This window comes from Tursiops truncatus, chromosome 11, assembly GCF_011762595.2.
Source record: "Tursiops truncatus isolate mTurTru1 chromosome 11, mTurTru1.mat.Y, whole genome shotgun sequence".
NCBI classification, from domain to species: Eukaryota; Metazoa; Chordata; class Mammalia; order Artiodactyla; family Delphinidae; genus Tursiops; species Tursiops truncatus.
In genome coordinates this window covers 15585840-15608667 of record NC_047044.1, presented here as the reverse complement: position 1 = coordinate 15608667, position 22828 = coordinate 15585840, and the positions used below count along the sequence as shown (strand labels likewise).

General features: G+C 41.4%; 1 protein-coding gene across 9 annotated transcripts in view; it reads left to right on the top strand.

The window, feature by feature from the left end:
- The first annotated feature begins 10089 nt into the window (after nt 1-10089).
- Nucleotides 10090-22828, top strand: part of RIC8B (RIC8 guanine nucleotide exchange factor B) — a 126893-nt gene continuing 114154 nt past the window's right edge. For 5 of the 9 annotated variants that reach the window (XR_012324213.1, XR_002172877.3, XR_012324211.1 and 2 more), the window contains exons 1-2: nt 10091-10571; nt 18098-18145. Coding sequence is in view for 2 of the 9 variants with exons in the window: in XM_019918451.3 (XP_019774010.1) it covers nt 10488-10571; nt 18098-18145 (132 nt within the window). In the remaining 7 variants the exon portion in view is untranslated. Of the gene's footprint in view, nt 10572-18097; nt 18146-22828 lie in introns of all 9 variants that reach the window. The other 4 variants (XR_012324212.1, XR_002172873.3, XR_012324210.1 and 1 more) reach the window with 2 other exon arrangements.

The following is a 22828-nucleotide window of genomic DNA, read 5'->3' as shown; positions in this document are numbered from 1 at the left end:
GGAATGACCTGCTTTCTTCATTTTCATTTTGTATTTGATAATGACCTGTGTGTGTGTGTAATATAAATGACATTCTGAATACTTAGGGTATAAGTAGGCGAAGCAAAACTAAGTGGTCTTCTGTGGTTGTGCTTATCCAGCTCCCTGTGATCTTGTCATCATTAAAATGTGGATAGGCCACACATGCAGTCCTTAAACGACGATTTAGCACCCACAGCCTGATGTAGGGAACCAGTTCTACATACAAGGATTTACCTGAAGTTTTCATGATGGCTAGTGTCAGCAAAGGGCAGGAGCCTTTCAGCTCTTGCAGGGAATATTATTCTTCAATACCAGCATCATTAAGAGGTCCCCTGGTACTTAGTTCATTATGCTTTAATGATCACTGGTTGTAAAGATATTTCAAGCACAGTGCTTTAAATGCCAATAAACTTGTGGAAAAGAACAGTAACAGTACTAAATACTTAGTAAGTACCAACAAATTCTTCTCCAAAACTGCATTTTGATTCTAGGGTTGGGAAGTGAGGACACAAGAGGGAAAATGATTAAATGTTTTGCCCAAATGTTAAGAGTCTAGGATCTATGAGAAATTCAGAGCCACAGATTTCCAGAAATGGCAGTAGTGACTATTTTAACTAAAAGGCATGAGAATTTGACAACTCAATTTGCATTTTGAAAGATTTATTTTTAAAGCCAAGCTCTTACTTGCTATTACATAACATACTTATACCTGAAATTTTAATTTTAGGATTAAAATTATACATTTTACATAGCATCCCCTTTAAAAAAAATTAGCTATGTTGTTCTACCAAAAGGAAGCAGATGTTGGATTTCACTCTCTGATGGTAAATGAGTTTGCTCTTTCAGCCAAGGTCCATTAGTTGGTTTTATATGAGGCAAATAAGGGAGAGGACGAATAAAATTTCATATTTAGTCACTGAAAATAAGCCTGAGAATAACCAGACCTATTGCTCTCCTGCAATCCAAAGCTCGTGCTCCACAAACGAATGGGTGTAGTAAGTCTGACTTTCGACCTACTAAGCACAAAAAAACTAAGCAATTGCCAGATTCTCTAGCCAGGTAGCAGCAGCGCAGAATAAACAACACCCATGTACAAGTAACAACCACAAGCTCTTTAAATGCGCAGATGTTTAGGCAAAAATAGTCACGATCAACAAGAGCCTGAATCCCAGAAAATAGAGCGGTTGCTCGAGGAACTCTGCAGAGGAGAGAACAAGGGCCTCCTCGTCACAGCACAGCGGAGAACCGGGAGTCATCGGCGCCGTAGGAGGAAGGAGGCAGCTTCAGATGAGGCGAGTGGCCACTGGACGCTCTCTCCAGAGCACAAGGTCCCCATGTCTTGGGAGTTTAGCATACTGCTTATGTTCCCAATTGTTCTAAAGCTTCCACTTCAGAACACAGAGGGATCTGATTAGAAGAAGACAACAGCTGCTGTGAGCTCATGACTCAGCTGCATCTTCTCTCCCTCTGGTGGCCCCTAGCCAGCCACCAGGAAGGGAATGGGCAAGGCCGGCAGCTGGGAGCAGGGCCAGCCGCTTGTCAGAGGGTGCACAGAGGAGTCTTGGCAATAAAGGGACCCTGCCCTCTTCAGGACTCTCTCTGAAAAGGACTTGGCCAGCTTGAAGCTGGCTGAAGTCATGAACAGCAGCCAGGATGGCTCGCCCACGTCACAGGCCTGTGGCGTCCTAGGCACCCATCCTGCTGTGTCCTTGTCAGGCCTCTAGTATAGCCCAGGTCTGGAAAGAAAGGGGATCTGTGGCCCCTCGGAGACAGCAACCCAGTTACAGACCAATCAAAACTGTCTGCCATCGAGTGAGCCCAACCTCACTGAGGAGAGGGGCCGAAATCATGGAAAGAGAACTGAAAGGGAGCCGTGGCTTTGCCACCATGTGACCTTGGAGGGGTCACCTCCCCACTGGACCTCGAGCGGACCTCCTCTATGACTGTGACATCCTGAATTATAGTCTGTGTGCTGATGGACCAGGGCGGGCAGATCTGGGTGAGGAGGGTGGACAGCTTAGGGAAAACAAAGAACAGACTGGCAGCTGGGCAGTGATTCAGGAAGGCAGCAATGAGAGAGAAGGCGACGGCTCCACCAGCTGGTGCTAAAGAAACGGACTGCGGTTCATGCCCAGGAGCTGAGTCCCATATACCTGCACCACCATCACCAAGCAACACCTCTTCCTCGTATCCAACCCCAGCCTCTCTTACACGACTCCACTGGGGATGGCAGTCTCCTGCTATTTCCCCCTCCCTCCAGACTTGTCCTGAATATTTGCTTTAAAGTGACATCAATCAAAATGTCTGAAGTGAATCTGGAGAAGGAAAGAGCAAAAACAAACAGGCTATTTGTCCCAGCTTCTCATACCCCTTAAAGGCAGAATCGAAAGATTTTTAAAAAAATCATGGGAAGGGGCTAGTCTCCCTTTATTACAGGGGAAAGAGTGTGGGGAGGGGCAGCTGTAGATCTCTTGAAGCTCAGAGTTCAGACTTAGTCAAGAGTCTGAAGTATGCACATCATCATCATAGGAAGCTTAAAAGAAAAAAGGTGGATGTACTTACTGGCTTCAAAGTGAGGTAGAACTGAGATTAAATCTTGGTTCCACCAGAGATGTTACAGAAGGGACATTCCTGCTCTAAGTAGGACTGGACTTCAGCAGTTCTCAACACTGGCTGCCCGTCAGAGTTATTCTGTCAACTTTATAAAAATACTGATAGGTAGGACCCACCCACAGTCAATACTTGACCTGGAATGTGATGAGGAATCAGTAGCCTTTTAAGCTCCCCAGATGATTCTAATATGCAGCCAGGGTTGAGAAACACCACCACTTCCACCTTGAAGTTCTAAGATCCAGGGACTGCTCTTCCCCGAATAGGCACCCCAAGTTTCTTTTTTACAGACTGGCAGATGCCAGTCATCCACACTGTTCACAGTGTCCCCACAGCTGACAAACCTTTCCCTGACTGTACTGTTTTGTTTGTCCTTCAGCCCAGCCCACCTCCCTACCACTCTGCCGCCTGCCCTCCTAACCTGGCCCTTCTCTGCTTCAGTTCCTTGGCAGCCTCCCAAGCTAAGCCAGCCCTTGTGGTTTCCTCTTCTTCCAAGGAGGTCAGAACCTTTTGTGCTTCATCAGCCTCCTCCCTGAAGCTCTTCCCCCATTCCTCCTCCTGCACCTCGACCACCCCCCACTCCAGCCTTCTCACCCCCATATTTTGCTGCTACTGGTGTAGGTGGGACGGAAGACGTAGGCCCAAGAGTTGAGAAAAGAGCTGTTGCTAGGAAAAGAGTGTGGGTGAAGAGAGAGGGTGGGTGGGAGAAATAGGGCTCCCCAGTTTTATTCCTCCGTTTGTCATCATAAATGCCTCCAGAGCTAAAACCAGTTGTTTTAAGAGCTATTACGAAAAATAACGAGGTCTGACCGAGACAGCAGGGGTGAGAGCATCAGCCTCAGAAGCAGCTGCAGTGCTGATCCTTGATATTTAAAATAGTCTGCTGATAGAAGGGAAAGCCACTGAAAGAAGTTCAGAAGAGTGAATTCTCAAAGAACTGCCAAACGATGCCCCCACCAGAGATGGAATCCGAAATGTCTTGGCCCGGGCTACACCTCTCGGAAACAAACTGCAAGATGTCTTCTTAAGAACTGAAATGTAATCAAGACAGAAGGACAAGCTTTAAATGAGACACGCTTTCCTCATCTCACACTGAGTGACATATGGTCCATTCCTGAAACAGCTCTGCCTCACTCCATAGAGGTTTCCGTTTCTGGGGGTCTGCTGCGTGCCAGGCCCGTCAGAGGCATCATCTCCGCTTCTCAAAACCTCCTTGAGAAGTGTCAGTGGTATAATCATTTCTCTTTACAGGTGGAGAGACAGAGGCTCTGAGCAGTTTAGTGCCCTGCCAGAGCCATACACAGTAAATGGCAGAGCTGGGATGTGGAAACTACGTTGCCCCACTCCCAGAGCCTGTGCTCTTTCTGCTATAGCGCCCTGCCTTCTTCCTCCTTCCTACTTTTGTTCCCGCCCCACCCCACCCCCATTCCTCTCTCCTAAGCGGCTTTGCAGTTTTTAAATCAACCTTGACCGTGGTAAGAGAATCTGCTGGGTTGACAAGAGTTTCAGAAGTTCTGGGAAAGTTTTGTGTGGTAAATGAAGGCAGATTGTAAGCTGCACCTGAGGTGGCATCCACTCACTGTAAGTTAACAGCAGACCAGTTTTCCCTCCATCACTTCCCAGGGTACATACAAACCAATACGTTATCAAGGACCAAGACTTGGTCATTCTATAGAGAAACAGGAACAAAAGAAAATAATAATGTAAAAAAAAATACCAGGTCACAGGAGGATTTTTATTACTAGGTCAAAAAAAAGCTCTGCAGGGGAGGTGCAATGAGCCAAGTATTCACTAGAATGAAGTCACTGGAGGGGGTGGAGGGGGGCGCTGGCTCCCTCTTGCTGTTCAGGTCACTACCCTTTGACAGCAGTGGCCTCTGACCTCGACAACCCTACAATTCTGTTTTGACTGACCCTGAAACCCATGAAAGTCAGATGCAGGCACTGCCCAAAAGTTGCGATAGAGCTGACTAATATGGGAAAAGCTCCCGGTATGTGCCCCCAGCTGAAAGGAGCCGGCAGTTCTTTGGCGGGAGATGCAATTTATTCTGTCCTCCTCCTTTCAGGGAAATGCTAATCCTTCATAGGCAACTGGAGGGGAAGACTAAAGTGTGTTGATGATGAATGACAATAATCCTTTGTCCACTGCCACCTCCTCCTAGGGTTGAACCTTAAGAGTTTAGTCAAATGTTGGTAAGTAAATTAACGCTTTACTGCATACAGAGCTAAAAAGGAAGTGACTGGAAGAAGGGCTGTGAGAATATATTTCCTCTGACATGTGAATCTCAAAAGCTTAATTGCAAAGACATTGATATGGGTGGGTGGGTGTGTGTGTGTGTGTGTGTGTGTGTGTGTGTGTGTGTGTGTGTGTGTGTGTGTGTGTGTGTGTGTGTGTGTGTGTGTGTGTGTGGTGTTTTAGGCTCCTTACTTACCTACACACATATATGACAGTCACTATCCCCAAACTGTCTTATGTCAAAGCGTGTCAGTGTTAAAGACATTAACTACAAGGTTTAAAGATCAAAGCAGTGTGTTGGAATTACTTTTGTGTTCTTAAAAACAACATCAGCAACAACAAAACTCAAGCATTTGTGCATCGATAGGAATAACATGACCTTTGTCCCCACATCTTCCAACATCATTGTGAGGGAGGTTGCATTTTGTATTCCAGTTCAGCTAACATTTGAGTGGCTATTCCATGCCAGGTCTGCTGTGCTGGCCACTCTGACAGCCATCTCCTTTAACCCTAAAGACATCCTGCAAAGTAGATATTATTATGTTCATCACAGTTGAGAAAATCAATGCTCAAAGAGGGCAAGTAGAGTCCTTTGGCTTTCAAGTCTTCCTCTGAGATACAAAAAACTGGTTGCCAGAAGGGTTTTAAGGAATTTGACAAATGATGGGCTTCTGAGACTCACACAGTGAGTTTGGACTAAAAACCAGGTTTTCCAATTCCCAGTCCAACTTCTTTCGCCACATTACAGCATTGCCACCCAAAGCGCTGGGTTTTCCCAAGAGGTGTTTGGATGGGATTCCAAGCCAGCGAGATGCAAATAGGTCTGACCCACATTCCAGCTCTTGGATAAATAAAAACTCCTAAAGGGCAGCGCCCATTTTGTGTGCTTAATTTGAGAGCCCCACTGTGGATAGTCAATCAGTATTGAACAACTATAGGTAATTTGCCAAGGACTAACAGCATGGGCTCAATTTTAGCAATTAGAATACTGGGAATACTGTGGAGGAACCTCATAAAGGTGCTGAAAGCCTGGATCAAGTAGTCATAAATTTCTAAGAGTTAAAAAAAAAAGCTCTTAAGTCATCTAATTAAACTCTAATTTTATAAATAAGATCCTGAGAAATTAAAATAACGTGCACAAGGGTTTGACACCAGTCGGCCACAGACCCTTTTCTGTCTCCCAGTTCTATTTGTGTCGTATGGTATTGTGAGATAGTTTTTAGGAATGTAACACGTTGTAAGCTCAAGTTGGATTGGCTGGTTATAGAGTCAAAAGTGATAATAAAATGTCTCTCAGATTTAATTTTTCCTTATCCTGCTGACCAACTGACCTCTAAGGAAATCTCCCTTGCTGGCTTTCAAATTCAACCAAGTTGATTATTATTTCTCAACAAGTGTTTCATTAGTTTTGGCCTCCTGAACTTCTCTCCTGGCATTTCTCCCTATCTGCTAACCCTCGAAGCTCTCTGTACTATTCTCTATATAGTTCTCCTCCTCCAAGAAGGCTTCTCTGATTACTCTTCTTCCATCAATGTTTATCTTACTTTGATTTGCATAATATTTACATTTAATTTGTTCCTACTTATCAGTAGAAACGATTTGCTGATTGCCTGGATGTTTTTTGTATCCCCAAAGAACAGGATCAATTGATTTTACTGTTTTTCTTTTTTATGGTACCTAAGACAATGCTGTGCTCCAATGAGCACCAAATATTTGTTAAAGGTACAAATCATGTTAATTAACTTTGCTACAAAAGGGAGACTTCATTCTTGATAGAAAATGAAATTAAGATAACTTTTACCTTGCTATATTTTTCTGATTTCTCAAAGACTAATTAGTGAGTGACGTGCACCTAAGTTTGGTAGTCTAGCAAAAAATTAGTTTAGTGGTGGATATTCTACCAGAATATTAGTCCAGTGGTTCTCAACCCTGGCTGTTCATTTGAATCAACCGGGAAGCTTTTAAAACTACCAATACCCAGGCCTCACCACAGATCAACTGAATCAGAATCCTTGCAGGTATGCCCAAGCAATGATTTGCATGTATCATATTGATATTTTGATTTGCACACATTGATATGTACAACCTCACTCTCATTAACAGATTTGTCTAAAGAATGAGCGTGTTCAAATGTGGTTTTGTTGTTGTCCTTAGAATCACAAAATTTTAGAACTGAGAGAAAACCAAGATTCTATCTGGATCAGTCCCTTTATTTTACAGCTGAGGACACCATGGCTTAAGAGAGATTGAGAGAGTAGCCTCACATAGTGGCACAGTGGTTGTTGAGTGACAGTTTGTATCTTGAATTAGCAAAATTCTCTGAACTCCAGTTCTGGAGCTGTAGCGACTAGACCAAGCTGTTTAGTTTTTTAATTTCTGCTTTCTTCTAAAGAAAATGTATAAAAAGTATTACATGTGAAAGATTTGGATTCTAAAAGCTGTTAGCACCAGGTGCTCCTTTAAGACCCTCAATTTGGCACATTCCAACTAGTCCATTGTCACGGCAGAGGAAATGCCACCGCAGGATATATCAAAGTCGAAAATAAATGACTAGTAACTATTTGCAGGGTTTTTTCATTGGCCCTGACCTATAAGTTCATAACATTTTATGCTATCAGAGCCCAGTGTTTCTAGCCCTTAACTATACCACTTACTAGCACACTTATTGCTTATGAGCAAGCTAATCAACACACTGAACTTCCCTTTTCTTTATAAAAAGGAAGATAGTGCCTGTCCTACTGACCTTGCATTTTTCAGCTATTACAAGGATTAAATCAGATGATCTACGTGGAGATATTTTGAGAACAGTAAAGCACTATTCATATATATGTACAGAATTATATTGCTACATCTCAGAGCAGTGACTTGTGAATAAATATTTGTTGCTTTGATTACCCAGGCTCTAAATCCTAATTCCTTGGCACCAAGCCATGCAAGAATCAACAGGAACTGGAGTTACCGCTGGACCAGAGACTCTAGTCACTGAAAGTATCACATAACTAAATATTCAGGGAGGTAAAGTGATGTAGTGACCCAGGATTTAGCTAGTCTAGGCTCTAGTCCCGGAGTCTGCTTTTAACTATTGATTTTGGACAAGTCATTTAATTTTTCTGGGACCAGAGTCTCGTCAGTGGTCAAAGGATGACTTGAATTAGAGTCAAAGATCCTTTTGATTTATAAAATCAGAATATTGGTGCTTAATTAAGATTTACTAAAGTACAATTTCCCAAGCCATTAATTCATGTGGTTTCACATTTTTTAAATCTCTTTTTGGAAGTACAGGGTTGGAGCCTAAAAACATAGCCTATTTCTGGTAAACAGGCATTTCAAACACATGTGTATAAGACCCTCTTTAAAAGAAACCTCTACTCAGATACTTTATGCTTGTTAGTATCCTGCGCAGGAGCCCTTGCTCCAAAAATAAATATATGGTTACCCAAAAAGCACGTAGTACAGTACTGGACAGAGAGTAAGCACCCGAATATTTTACGTTACAGCTCTCAGTGTGAGTCCCAGTTGGTGTAATCTAACTAATCTGAGCCTGATTTCCTATATGTAAATGGGAACAATACCTTCCTCAATGATCCACTGAGACGGTGTATATTAAAATGTTTTGTAAATGATTAAAAAAATAACTGGAAGATATTACTATTACCTAAGGAATACAGCTTACTATACCGTGACCTTTCCATGAACGTGCTTTGTAAAGAGATAGATTAAAATCTTTCTGACTTTATTATGGACACAGCACTTACCCCAATACCTGGCTCAACAAATATGCTCAATAAAGGTTTGCTGTGTGAAAAGTCTAATCCACAGAAAGACCAAAAGCTCCATGAGCTCAGATTGCATACTTGTTTTTATTTCTAAGTTCTCAGAGCCTAGCACAATGTCTGACACATAGAAAAAAAAAACCCTCTAATTCCTCTTTAGCACAGCTCAAGAGGGAGAGGCAAGCAGGGCTGGCATGAAAGATGATTCTGGTAAAGGCTGCTGGGAATGGAAAACTGAAAGTTACTCGGAGAATTCATCCACTCTCTAGCAACTAGCTTGGGAGAGCAGAAAGAGCATAGATAGGTTCCAAGTTCAAATTCAGTTTCCAAATTCTGCAACCTCGGTAAATCAATCTATTAACCTCTCCAATACTCAGTTTCCTCATATTAAAATGAGAATAGTACCTCCCTCATAGGGTTAAGCACTAAAATGGAAGCTCCACAACAGCAGGGGCTTCATTTTGAGTCCACTGTAAACATACTGAACAGTTTTGAACGGTATTGAACAGTGCCTGGCACAGCATAGATGCTCAAATATTTGTTGACTTAATTTGTGAGAAATTGACTGAGATAACACAGGTAAAGTATTTAACAGAATGTCTGCATGTAGCGAACACTGAGCAAATGTGAGCCTCCATCATCATCACCATCACTATCATTACTAGTATATCCGTATTATCACATTTACCGGCGGTTGTAGAGCAGCTGCCTTTGGGGAAAGACGCTGATACAAATCTCGAATTCCCCATTTACTGGCTATGTGACTTAGGACAATTTACTTAATCTATTCGGGTTCCTACGGTTCCACAAAAATCTCAAGTGTCGTGAGAAATCACCTAACTCCGAGTCTGCAGTCTCGGCGGCACGCGATACAAGGCGGCTATTATTATTAAGGCAAAAAACCGCCGAGTCCCCTTTTTATCCGAGAACTGCCTGCAATTTCCCACATTATTGTAGCTGAATACATAGCATGGCCGCAAACAAGGAAGGAAGGAAAGAATTTCAAAGAGACCGAAACCGCTGAACGAGAAAAGAGGGAATTAAACCGGTGCATGACAGTTCCCACCAAGGGGTGCCAGTCTCCGCGGCTGTCAACCAGTCCAACCAGCAAAGGCTCGAGCAAGACGGTCAGCTCCATAAGGAACAAAAAGGAGGCAGAGCCGACGCTTAGGCCCTCCCCCTAACGGTCTCTGGGCCGCTGGCCTCAGGCGGCCGCCGGACTCCAGTTTCCGGCCTTCGCAGGACCACACTTCCCAGCATGCCTTTGGAGGGAAGTCTTTCCCGCTGGATGACTACTAATCCCGACATGCCATTCGGCACTCCGGTAAGTTAGATGGAAGAGTGGAATGACCCCATTGCACGCAGGGAATTGTAGTCCATTTAGCTGCTGGCTCTTAGAGGGGCGGGGAAGAACCGGGTTGCTCTCGTCAGCTGAGGCGAATGATTCATAGAAGAGGGTCAGGAGAGAACAGTTCTGTCTGTGAAAGCACATTTAAAAGGCTGGACTCTTCTCCGAGGGAGGGAGAGGCAGGAGAGCTAGCAGGGCCTCGGGCCTGACTGCCCCCTCAGGCCGTTCGCCAGGCCTCTACCGAGTCCTGGGCCTTGTCGGGGGTGGCCGCGGGGCGCCGGTTGCTGGGGGACCAGTGACGTCGCGGGGTGAAAGTTGAGGGGCGGTGACGTCGGGCCTGCCCGGGCGGAGGCTGGCGGGTTGGAGGCAGAGGGAGGGAGGGAAGGAGGGAAGGAAGGAAGCTGGGAAGAAGCGAGCGAGCGAGTGGGGACGCGAGGCGTTTACCTGGAGGCAGCGGCTTGGGCGCGCAGAGCGGCCGCGGCTCCCCCGCACCTGCGGCCATGGATGAGGAGCGCGCCCTCTACATCGTCCGGGCCGGCGAGGCGGGGGCTATCGAGCGGGTCCTGAGGGATTACAGCGATAAGGTAAAGAGCCCTGGCCCCGGGCGTGCGGTATAGCACCCTCGGGCCGCCCCCCGGGCTTGCACATCGCATCCCTCCCAACCCCCCTCATTCCGGGGATGCGCATTGCTCTCCCCTGAAAACGTTTCCGGCTTGGGCATGCGTGTTTGTGCCCCCAGCCTTTTCCATCCGTGCATCCTGTATCCCCACCCCCTGCCCCCACCCTCGCGCCCACCCCTCTGATTCCGGCCCAGCAGTGTGTCCCACGGTCCTCTTCCCAAGCGTGCAAGTCACACCCCCGGAATCCGTGAGCGTGCGTCTGTGCCCCTCTCATGGATGCATAAATGCACGCGAGTCCTCCTCACCTGCATAGCTTAAAAATAACGTGTTTCTGTGTATAAACACGGGCCTTGACATGCATAAAACGTATCAGCCACGATGGCAGTTCCTTATATACGTACAGGACTGTACAGTTTTCAATGCGTGATGTCTCATATATATGGTCCAACTTGATTCTCAGAGAGTTTACAGGGTAGATAGCATCATCCTCCCCATTTTATAGATGAGAAAACCGAGGCACTAGGAACTGAAATCACGCCAAGGTCATGGACATACTATGTTGTAACTGGGGGCAGACTAACTCCTAATAATACCTGTTGTTTGTATCACATTAACAGCTTTCCCATCCATTATCTCCTTTAATCTTGACAGCAATCCTGTGAGGTTTTATCTGCATTTTGCAATTGAGATTCTAGATCGGTTAAGTAACTTGCCCAAGGTCATACTTCTGAGCTGGGATTCCAACCTAGGTATTATTCTTTCCACTTTACAACTCTGCATGAAAAAGGTATCTTGTATATCCCAGTCACTTCTCTGAATGTCTCTTCAAGCAAGACCCGTTAGCTCTCCATTACTTTACCTTCCAGGAGTTTTATATGCTCACTCTTGAAGGTAACATACCACACCTTTATTCTTCCATTTAGAAGACCACTTTATAGAAATAACTGACTTCTGTGAAAACACACCCAACACCATGTCACACCCTAGATATAACATCTTTCTTCCTTTCATTTGCCTCCATTCATAATTTCCCTTTCTGTGTTTCTGTGTTTGCTGTGTGCCCACCACTGCACTTCCATACACTTTGTATTGTTGAGCTGCCAGTATGCCATTTCTGCTCCATGTGGAGAAGATAAAAAAAATAAGGCACCTTCACTCCCATTTAATCTTCCCAACAATCCTATGAGCAAAGTGGTGGTATTCCCATTTCACAAACGATAAAATTTAGGATGATGTCACCTCAAGTCCACACAGTCATTGAGAGATGGGGCTGAGATTTGAATCTGGGTTTTCTGACTGCTCTTTTACAGTACCATGCTGCTTTCTTTGGGAGGATGCATGGATTCAGTTCTATTCATATCTTAGCTTCCTCATTTTCTGATACGCTTTACTGTTGCATATCTGCGTAATTTAGGAGAAATTAATTTAATGCACAGATGTACATATTGTGGAGATTACAGTCATCCCTTGGTATCTGCAGGGGATTGGTTCCAGGATCCTATACCTCTCCCATGGATACCAAAATCCATGGATGCTTAAGTCCCTTATATAAAATGGCATAATATTTGCATATAACCTACCCACATCCTCCCTTATAGTTTAAATCATCTCTAGATTACTAATAATACAATGTAAATGCTATGTAAATAGTTGTAAATACAATGCAAATGCTTTGTAGCTAGTTGCCAGTTAATTCAAGTTTTGCTTTTTGGAACTTTCTCCAATTTTTTCTCGAAATATTTTTGATCCATGGTTGGTTGAATTCACGGTTGTGAAACCTGCAGATATGGAGGCCCGACTGTATATTCATTCAACTTGATTTATAATTGCCTTCCAAAAAAGATTTGAGGCAGCTACAAACTGATTTTCAAAAGAAGGAAATACAACAGAAAACTTGGCCATTGTGTTGAATCAAGTAGTGTTTATTTAGCACTTATTATATCCCAGGTATCCAGCAATAAATAGGAACTTTCTTCTATGCAGAAGGGAGGAGGAAAAAACCTCGAACTGGATCTTATCTCCTCCTTCAATATTTTCTCCTTCCCTTCATGGCTAAACTAATTAGAAGTCCAGATTTGCTTCCTCCAGTTTATCTCTTCCTCTCCTTGATCTCCCTCCAGGTTGGTTTCCATTTACCATTCCTGGCCAAGTGCTGTCAGAGTTTAAGTTCTGGACATCCCCAGCTCTCCTTTCACATTGGGAATGGCTTTAAAGTTGTAATGCCCAGTGTGTATCATCTGGGGTGGTATTTTGGGGACCACGCTTGAGAATGCTGTGTCTTGACGTGGACCGGCGCGGCCAGCTCCTTCAGAGAAGAGCTCTCATGTTTAATGCTGATTATAGTAGGTCCAGAGTACAAAGAAAATAGCTGAGTTTTATGTTGGCAGTGGGGCTTTGCCCCTCAAGGCAGGAGACACTAGAGGCAGATGAAGAAGAAGGGGAAGCATGATTGCAGTGGTCTGGCAGTAAGAATGGGGAGGTGGAATTAAATTGCCCTGCTCTATGGGAAATGGAGTCTGAAACCCTGAAAAAGCACCTGGTTATTACCATGTGCCTCATTTTCCTTATCTGGAAGCATGGATTTGGGAAATGTTTAGAGTGAAGTGATTATGGGGCATTGAGGAGTCTAACCAAGAAGGAAAATGAATGATGTAGAGAGAGAATGATTGGTTCGTCGTTCTCAAAAGAAGGCAGCAAGTATAATGGAAAGAAGGTGGAATTTGGAGTCAGATAAATCTTGGTTCAGATCTGCCATTTATTAGTGTCATGACTATGGACAAGTTATTTTAAGGCTGAGTCCCAGTTTCCTTATCTGTAACATAGGGTTCTATCACCTAAGTTATTATGAGACCTGAATTAAGTGAAGTATAATGCTGAACGCTGTGCATAATGCATGTAGGAGGCATTCACTAATGGTCAAGGTGCTCAAGAGGTCCTGCGGCAAGAGCACGGGTTCTGGAGCCAGACTGCCTGAACTCTGATCCCCGGCTTACCATCCGCGTGGCATAGAGCAAGGTACTTAACTTTGCTGTGTCTCAGTTTCCCCATCTGCCAAACAGAGATAATAATAGTACCCACATCATAGGTTTGTTGTCAGGATTAAATCACTTATATGTGTAAATCATTTAGAACAGTGCCTGGCACTGAAGAAAAACCCATAACTGTTAGTTTTGAACAAAAAAAGTCAGGAATTAAGCATGTGGCATGGAGTTGACATAGCCTGATAAAAAAAAAAATTAGAGAATATACTCCATTCTTTCTCTTTTTCCTTGACCCGTGCACTTTTTAATGGTTAGCAAAATACCTTGTACCGTGTTTAAAGTAACATTTACCCGTCTGGCTCCAGGTAACATCTAATTTCTACTGTGTTAAGGAGATTCTAATTTTCAAGATTTCTTCCTTCATTTACTGACCCTTCTTTTCTTGGGGAGAAGGAAGATCTATCTATCCTAGAAAAAAATGAAACTTGTCTGTTTCTCAAGGGCATAATGCAAGTTGACTCAGCATAGGAAAGTATTTTTTAAAAATAGGAAGAGTGGTTGTCCTTTTTCACTTTCAATTCATCTAACAGCATTTATTGAGTGCCTGCTATGTACTATGTATTATCCTACGTGCTTTCACATATCATCACATATTAAAACTTATGAGGGTGACTGAAGTATTCTCCCTTTTTTTCGGGACTAGGAAATTGAGGTTCAGAAAGACAAAGTAACTGTCTACAGGCCTTAGGGCACATAGCTAGAAGTGGCAGACCTAGTCTTCGATTCAATATCCAGGGCTCTTTTTGCAAGGCCCTGTTGGCTTTCCACTGTCTATTCTGTGTTATTGAGCACAGAAGAGAAAGGGTTTTCAGGACTATTTCCTTTGGCTACTGTTGGGTCCCAGTCACCCCACTCCAGTAATAGAATGAGCAATTAATGTGGGAAGTACATATTGCTCTAGTCTAGGCTGTCCAAGCTTCTTCTCCTCTCCTAGGGCTTGTTCTGCTAACAGATTTAGTAGAGAGATTGGTTGGCATCATTATGATTATCAACAACAAACAGTGATCAAGAGCCTTGAGGGTGCATAGTAGTATCTTAGTTCCTTGAATCCAGGGTATTTAGACAAGAAGGAACCTCAAAGATAATTGGGTCCAACACTCTCAATTAATAGGAGAAGAAACTGAGGCCTAGCATCATCATCAATGTTGTTAACCAGAGAGGTGGCTTGGTGGCCATAGAGGCCACCTAGACATATGATTACCCCTTAGCAAGCTCCAGTAGGATTCCATTATGGAAGTGTGGCAAGTTTATGGCCAAATGAAAGGTAAAAGTTATTTAAGATACAGACAGACATGTAGGTCTCTGAGAGTAGTCCTCATAAGAGAGGAAAACACCACTGATAGCAGTGAGGTCTTTATTTATGTGCTAGAAGAACCTGATTGATAGGGACCTAATATTGGGACAGTTCTAGAAGTACAGCCTCCACATTTGAATAGGATATATAAATATCCTGGACTATGTAAGAGGACTTTTTGTTTTACACTTTGAGGTTGCTTCTGAATGGATTGGCATATTCTAAATTCAATTTGTACTGCCTCACAATGCCAGTATATTTGCTAATTAAATTAAGCCCTCATGTTAGTTAGGGCTTTTGAAAGCTTGCTTTCCTTCCTTCCTTTATTTCTTTTTTTTTTAAACGTTGCGGTTTTGTAACAGGATCAGCCTTGCATTTAAAAAGAAAAATAAAAATTAGTCCTTGATACTATTCTAAATTATCACCTTGAGAGATATAATTTTATGTAGAAACCTTTTAAAAGATATTTTTATAACTTAACAAGGGGCTTTCCAAAAGACGATTTCTTTTTCTGTTCCCTTACCATAAATGCAAAAAAAAAAAAAAAGTTTAGGAAAACTATTACATTGGCAACTAGGTACATTTACTCCAGATAATGTGTGGAATTAATATTTCACATATAATGGCAAAAATTAAGTTTCTTGTTTCTAAGTGCAATTATGTGTTTTCATTTGTAGTGAACCTTTACTAAGCTTCAGTTTATAACCATACAATCTAATAATTCTTGATCTTTTATTCAATGTTAGTTTTTACTAAACCTTGGGTCTGTAGATTCCTAAGTTATAGTCTTTGTTGTTTCTTCCTTCCTTTTCTTCTTTTCTTTCTTTCCTTGCTCATTCATTAGTCTATTTACCTTTTATATAAAATTTTTCTTTTAATTATAAAAATAATATACCAACAATGAGTTTTGTCAAAGGAATCACCAGCAATTCCACCAACCCTATATAGTTGTTTTTATTTTTGCATTTAACACTCAAGCCTTTGTTTGAAATCATCCATACATTTATGTAGGTACTGTCATCATAGACATACAGTTTGATGTTTTACTATTTTTCCACTTACTGCCATCATAAATAATTTTTCATGTTGTTATAGAACTTTTTAACCATTTTTTTTTTTTTTTTTGCGGTATGTGGGCCTCTCACTGTTGTGGCTTCTCCCGTTGCGGAGCACAGGCTCCGGACGCGCAGGCTCAGCGGCCATGGCTCACGGGCCCAGCCGCTCCGCGGCATGTGGGATCTTCCCAGACCAGGGCACGAACCCGTGTCCCCTGCATTGGCAGGCGGACTCTCAACCACTGCGCCACCAGGGAAGCCCTAGCCATATTTTTAAAAAAATGGCAGTATAATACTCTCTCAGATGAATGCACAGTGATTTATTTCATCAGTCTCCTGTTGTTGGATATTCAGGTTGTCTCTTTTTTTTCTTCCATAATACTCGATAGCACTGCAGTAAATATGATTACATATATAATTTTTCTCTCCCCTGGATGATCTCATTAGGATAAATTTCTAGCAGTAAAAGTTCTGGGTTAAAGGCTGTGAATATTTTTATGATTTCTATTAGGTGCTGCCAAATCACTTTCATTTTTGAAGTTGGTGTCAATTTGTACTGCCTCCAGCAATATCACACCTGGATTATTGATGCCCATTTCTCAGAGGGCTTTATGTCCTCAGTCTTGCTCTTCTTTGATCTGGCCTGTAAACTACCACCCAAAATATTCTTCCAGAATGAGTTCACACCTCCTTCAGAGTCTTCCCCTGGTTGCCTGTCACCTATATGCCAATTCAGGTATAAATTTTTAAATCCAAGGCCTTACCACCTGACATCCATTTTAATTGTTTTGCAAACGGTATGTGAGGCAGCTTCTCTTAGGTTTCCTCAAATGGCCCTTCTCCATTACCTCTAAGTCTTCCCTCTGACCATTTCTTACTTTCAGAACTGGTTCTCTGTCAACATTTCTCCATCTCATTTAATTTCAAAAATTGCTTCTTCTGCGAAGCTGTCAATGCAGAGCCACCTGTAATGATGATATCTTTAGTACTTACCGTGTTTAACTCCTGGTGGGTTGCCATGTTGCCAATGAGAAATACAAAGGAAAGGCAGAGAGATGTTCAGTAAAGATTTTTTTTAAATGAAAACTTAGGATCCGTAAGAGCACTTGGTTCTCTTGAATAAAACTTGAGAAGAGATTGAGGAACTTTATGCTCTATTTTTTGGGTACCATCACTCTCTGGCAGTGGACAGCTCAACTTACTCCATTCTCTATTTCAGCTACAGAGTGGAAAATATAGTGTTGCCAGTCATTTTAGGAGAGTCATGACATTCTTTTCTTTCAAATATTTTTCCTCAATATCATTGGCATCATCATTATTATCATCCTAATAGTTACTGAGTGTTTACTATCTTCCAGGCACTGAGATGGTACATTATATGTCGTAGCTGTTTTAACCCTCATGGCAGCTTTGTGAACTAGGTACCCCCTCTTTTCACATGGGAAATACAGTTATAATTTGTTACTTGCTTAACTAATAAGTGGTGGAGCCATGATTTAAACCCTCATTCTTACAGAATTACTTTTATGAAATGCCAGTCTATCAATTTCTTCCCTATCTACAATTCTCTGGTGATTTCTTATTGCATATGATAAAGAAAGTACAAACTCCTCAGCAACATTGGAAGATCCTTCCAAATCTCTGTCCAGTCTACTTTCCCATTCTCATCTTTCTCCACTCCTCTCATCCCCTAACATGTGTCCTGTGTTTCTCTCTGACAGAGCTGCTTATTTTACAAATACATCATACCACTTCACAGATGAGCCTTTGTTTCCATCCCTAGAATGCTTTCCATTTGCCTGGCAAACTCCTATTCATCCCTCAAGGTCCAGCTCAAATGTTCTGTACTATATGCAAAGAATTCCAGATTTCCCTCGGTAGTTAGTGGCTCAGTACTGTGTCTCTTCTGTATATATTTTTGCTTTAGTCTTTTGTACTGCTTTACAATTATTTGCTTACATGCCTCTCTTACTTTAATAAGAACTTTGAGACATGATATGGGAAGACAACTTTTTTATAGACATTAGGTATTTTTAAACATAGCAAAATCAAAAATCTGTGTATTTAAAATGACACTGTTTCCCTTTTTTCCCTCTTCAGCATAGGGCTACTTTCAAATTTGAATCAACAGATGAAGATAAAAGAAAGGTAAGCTTTGGTGTTACTGTGTGTGTGTGTGTGTGTGTGTGTGTGTGTGTGTGTGTGTCTGTATGTGTATGTATTTCATTCATGGACTTGATAAACAGTGGACTTGATTTCATCTGATAGTTTACTTTTCAGTTCCCCTTCAGTTTGGTTTTTAGAAACTCTGAGAATAAAGACAAGTGCCAGGTTTAGTATGGATTACACATAACACCCTCCTGCTCCATCCCCATAGGACCATTACATTTGCATAAATCAGGGGAATGGGAAGGGTTCAGAGGGGACTCTCATCCATATCTTCTCATCTCCAGCGATTAACTTTGTTTGGTGGCAGGACTGCAGGCTGCCAAAAATGCATTGCTAATATTGTAATATTGGGTTTATAGTAAAGCTTGGCTTTGGGTTAAGTTTTGGAAAAACAGCTATTCATGCAGCTGCCCCTCAACCACACACTGTTCCCTGCACTGGCAGTTATTTATGTTGTCAGCAGTTGTCTTGGTCACTGACTTCATGGGCAAAGAGGAAAATGGGGTCAAGAGGCTTAGGAATAGAGGAGTTATTATGAGAGGGTACATCAGAGATAGAGCTATGAAATGTCATGTTGGCCTGTTGGGGTCGCCTGTGGTTGCTTTACTTAGTTGATTAGAGCATGATGCTCAAGGAGAAGCTCACCAGTTCTGCCTGTCTGTTTGCTGGGCCCTATACTGCTATCCCTGGCCTCACAAATGCTAAGACCAGGTAAGAGCATGACTGAATCTGTGTAAACGTATTGTTGCTGCTAGAGAAATAGCTTGAATCCGGTGCTTTGCTGGTAGTGGTTTGATCATACCTTGAAATCATCCCTCTATTCACTTCCACCCCCATATTTACTGTCTACATCCTGCTCACTTTGCCTCTTAAGATTTCTCAGTACATTCTCTCCTTAACCCCGGCTCTAGTTCAGTCCTTCATCTGGATTACTGTACCAGTTTCCTAACTATCCCTGCTTTTTCCAGTTATATGCCCTTTCAGTCTATTGTCCATAATTCTGTAACAACAATCTGACTGTGTGAAGCCCAGCCTTAAAACCCTTGAGTAACTTTCTTTGTCTATAGGATAAAGTTCAAGCTTCTTAACATGACCTAGATGCTCAGTGATCTGAAGTTTGCCTACTTTTTGCAGCCTATTGGTTGATTCTCTCCCTTGTAATTTATGCTCTAGCAATATGAAATATTTCCAGTTACATACACATACACATCCCTTCTGTTTCCTACTTCCTACCTTTGCATATACTGGCGGTATGTACCAAAATTACAGATGTGTTTTGCCCTTTGACCAGGCAGTGTCACTTTTAGATCTATTCTGTGGACAGATTGAAATAAAGTAAACAAAGTTATTCACTGGAGCATTGTACATAGTAGCAGACGATTGGAAACAATAAAGCCTCCAGCAATTAGGGAATATTTGCAGAAACTTGTATACATTTGCATAATGGAATACTGTGCTGTGGTAAAGAGGGAGGAAGAGGGAGAAGGAGAAAGACTGTTATGTGCTAATGGGAGAGATAGTTACATGAAAAGAAAAAAGAAACAGGGTGTTAAGAACATGTTTTTAATATACTCATGATAGGTATTCAGGCTAGGAAGGCAGCTGCTATTTGGTTTAGTTGGGAGGATCCGTACTATATAGATTCTGTGGTGCCTTGTAAATCTGACACTAGAATCTTTGGTAGTGCTTTTACTGGTCAAAATAAGTGCATGAAGACAGAGATCCCCCCCACGCCATATGACTTTCAGTTAAGGGGAAAAAAATTTCCCACACAGTTATTAATAAAGCATGTTTGTTTCCTGTAGGATAGTAGCAAAACCTAACATTTTCCAAGTATTTTACTGCCTTTTAAATCTTTGGTGACAGTAACTACTGTACTAGTGTTACTTTCAGTATTACGTGTAGATTGCTGCTTCCTGGGAGGTCTGATATAAACAAATGTCATTAGGGACCTAGCTAGGTAATCTTCATTAATGGAAAAACATTGGCAAACAAAACTATTTCAGTCTCCAAGGGTTAAAACCATTAGAGACTCTTCATGCCTAAGTCCCTAAAAAGACTTTGAAATCAAAATTATTGGACTTCTCTAAAGGCTCTACATCCTAACAGCCTTTTAAGTTCTCAGCGTAGAGAGGCATGGAATAGTAGGCATGTCTCCAACATTAAACCCAATCTTAAAATAAGAGGAACTCAAATTACCATCCAGTTTGTTTTGCTGCCCTAGTTCTCTTTTTCTCTTTCCTAAACATGTCTCTGGAGCCTTCTACCAGCAGCTCCTCGGTAACAGCAGCGCCCCTTTCAATAAACTACAGGTGCTGTTGCTCTGAAAAACACACCTCTCTTATGTAAAACCTTGTGGCAACCTATAAGTAAATGTAAGGAAATAGAGCTTTTCAAAAAATAAAACTTGATTATACGAACTTTGTAGGAATTGGTTATAAAGTAATGATCCTTAGACCTAAGTCCTAACACGTAGCATTTTGCATTTTTAGAAAGATTTGCTTTTCATTAGTAATACAGTAATGTTGTAAGTATGGTGAGAATATCACCATCCCAGTTTTATGGATAAGAAAACTGAGGCTTATGTTAATGACAACTTGTTAACACTCATATCACTCGTAAGTGGTGGAGCCTCGAATAGAGAACAGGTTTTCTGGCTATTGTGTGCAGCTCCTTCACTGCTCAGTGCTCCATGGCTCCCACTCATTACCACTTGAGGTATATCTCAGAAGGTTTGAAATTATGACTCAGTACCTTGTTTTATCTCTTATTTCATACCTTGAGACACCATTTAGGCAACTAGACTTAAACTGGAAAATATCAAAGGAAATTACCAACTAGGAATGCTTAAATTTTTCCAGAGAAGTAAAGTCAGATACAATTGCTAATGTTTGTGCATAGAATGCAAATAGTTCCAGGTGCACGTGACTCATGATATATTTGGGTATAAGCACCTGTGCTTATTGAAGCATTTGCTTTACATCTTCTCTACCTCAGTTGGTGGCTGTGATTATCTACCAGCACATAAACACATATACCATGCAAATATGTAGGATGGAGGGAGGTATGATGAATAATCTGAAAATTTACAGCTTGAGGAAATGAAAGCTCTTATATTGGTTTCTAAAATACAACTGATCTCAAGGCCAATAAAGAGAACTAATTGCAATAAATGTTGAAAAATACTGTCATAAAATGATTAAAAGAATTGCAGCTCTTTCACCTGTAAGATAAGAATACAACCATATTAAATGCAGAAAACTTCACTTGTTGTCTGAGATAAATCTTTATGTATTTAGTAATTTTCCTCAAAAGAGTGAAGTTAAAAATAAATTTCAAGCGTTTATTTCATTAACTTCAAACTCACATAGGTAAGCTCATACTTCTGTGAAGGCAGAGAGTAATTACTGAGTTGAGAACTCTTTGAGGACAAAAATTCTGGCTTACTTTTCTTTGTATTTTCAGTCCCCAGCACTGCATGTGGCACAAAATAGGCACCTGTTAAATGAATAAAGGGGACTTGGAGCTTGAGTGGAGGCCAGAATTCCTATAACTTGTACATACGGTTTGGTTTTGAGTTTGATATTCTCTTAACTAGAGAGCAGAATCTCAAGCACATTTCATAATGTTATTTACTGAAAAAGCAGAATACAAAAGTATTCATACAGAATGATCACAACCATGTAAAACTAATAAAAACTATGCAAAGAAGAATGTCTACAAGGAAATTCACTAAAACAGTGGCTTAGTATTATTACTGTGGATGATATTTTAATTTCTCTTTTCTGTATTTTGAACTTTTCTGTTATAGTAAATGATAATGATATAAGAATATGCTAATTATATATTATATGTGATACTATATTCTTTTATAGTAGTGTGATTGGGGGCATAAGCAAAGACCAATATACTTTTTAATCATTTATTTTCTTTAAAATTGGGCCTTTGTGATTATCTTACACATTCCTTTTGGGGGAACATAAAAATGTTACTAGGTTTGGAGGTAGTATCACTTGTGGAGCCAGTTTATGGAGTGAAATAAATTTATTTGAACACAAAAGTCCATTCTACCATTTGAAATATTTCTTCTTTTTACTTTTTTTCCCCAAAGTTGGATGTACTTGGCATATTAGTAGAGATCTCTGTAGTCCACAAATATTTTTTCAGTAATTCCTGTGTGCCAGGTCCTGCGTTAGGCCTTAGTTCCTAAGTTGGCTATTTTCCTATGGTGTTTGGTTTGGTGCTTTCTCAGCTATGGATGCATGCTGAGGGTTGCCATTGTGGACTATAGAAAATGAACGGGTAATTTTCCATATTAGAGTCCCCCATGGAAAATGTGCCAAGATAGAACCATCAATCCTATACTGTGAATCCATGCTTAGGAATAGCTTGAGGCATGGATGCTTGTTCTGAAAGCCTTTTACACTTAGTTTAGTTATTTGAAATTGTTAAACTCCAGTTTTCACTAAAACAAAATGAGCTTTGTGTGTCTTGCAAATTTGACTCAAATTTTATTTGATGTCTTCACCTTAGGGAATACTTTGATATATGATGCAAGTACAATTCTCATTTAGAAACCAATAACTTTAAAAGATAATCCTTTTTAACATCTTGATTTCTTTAAAACACACAAACACACACACTACCAAAAGCGTTCTAAAA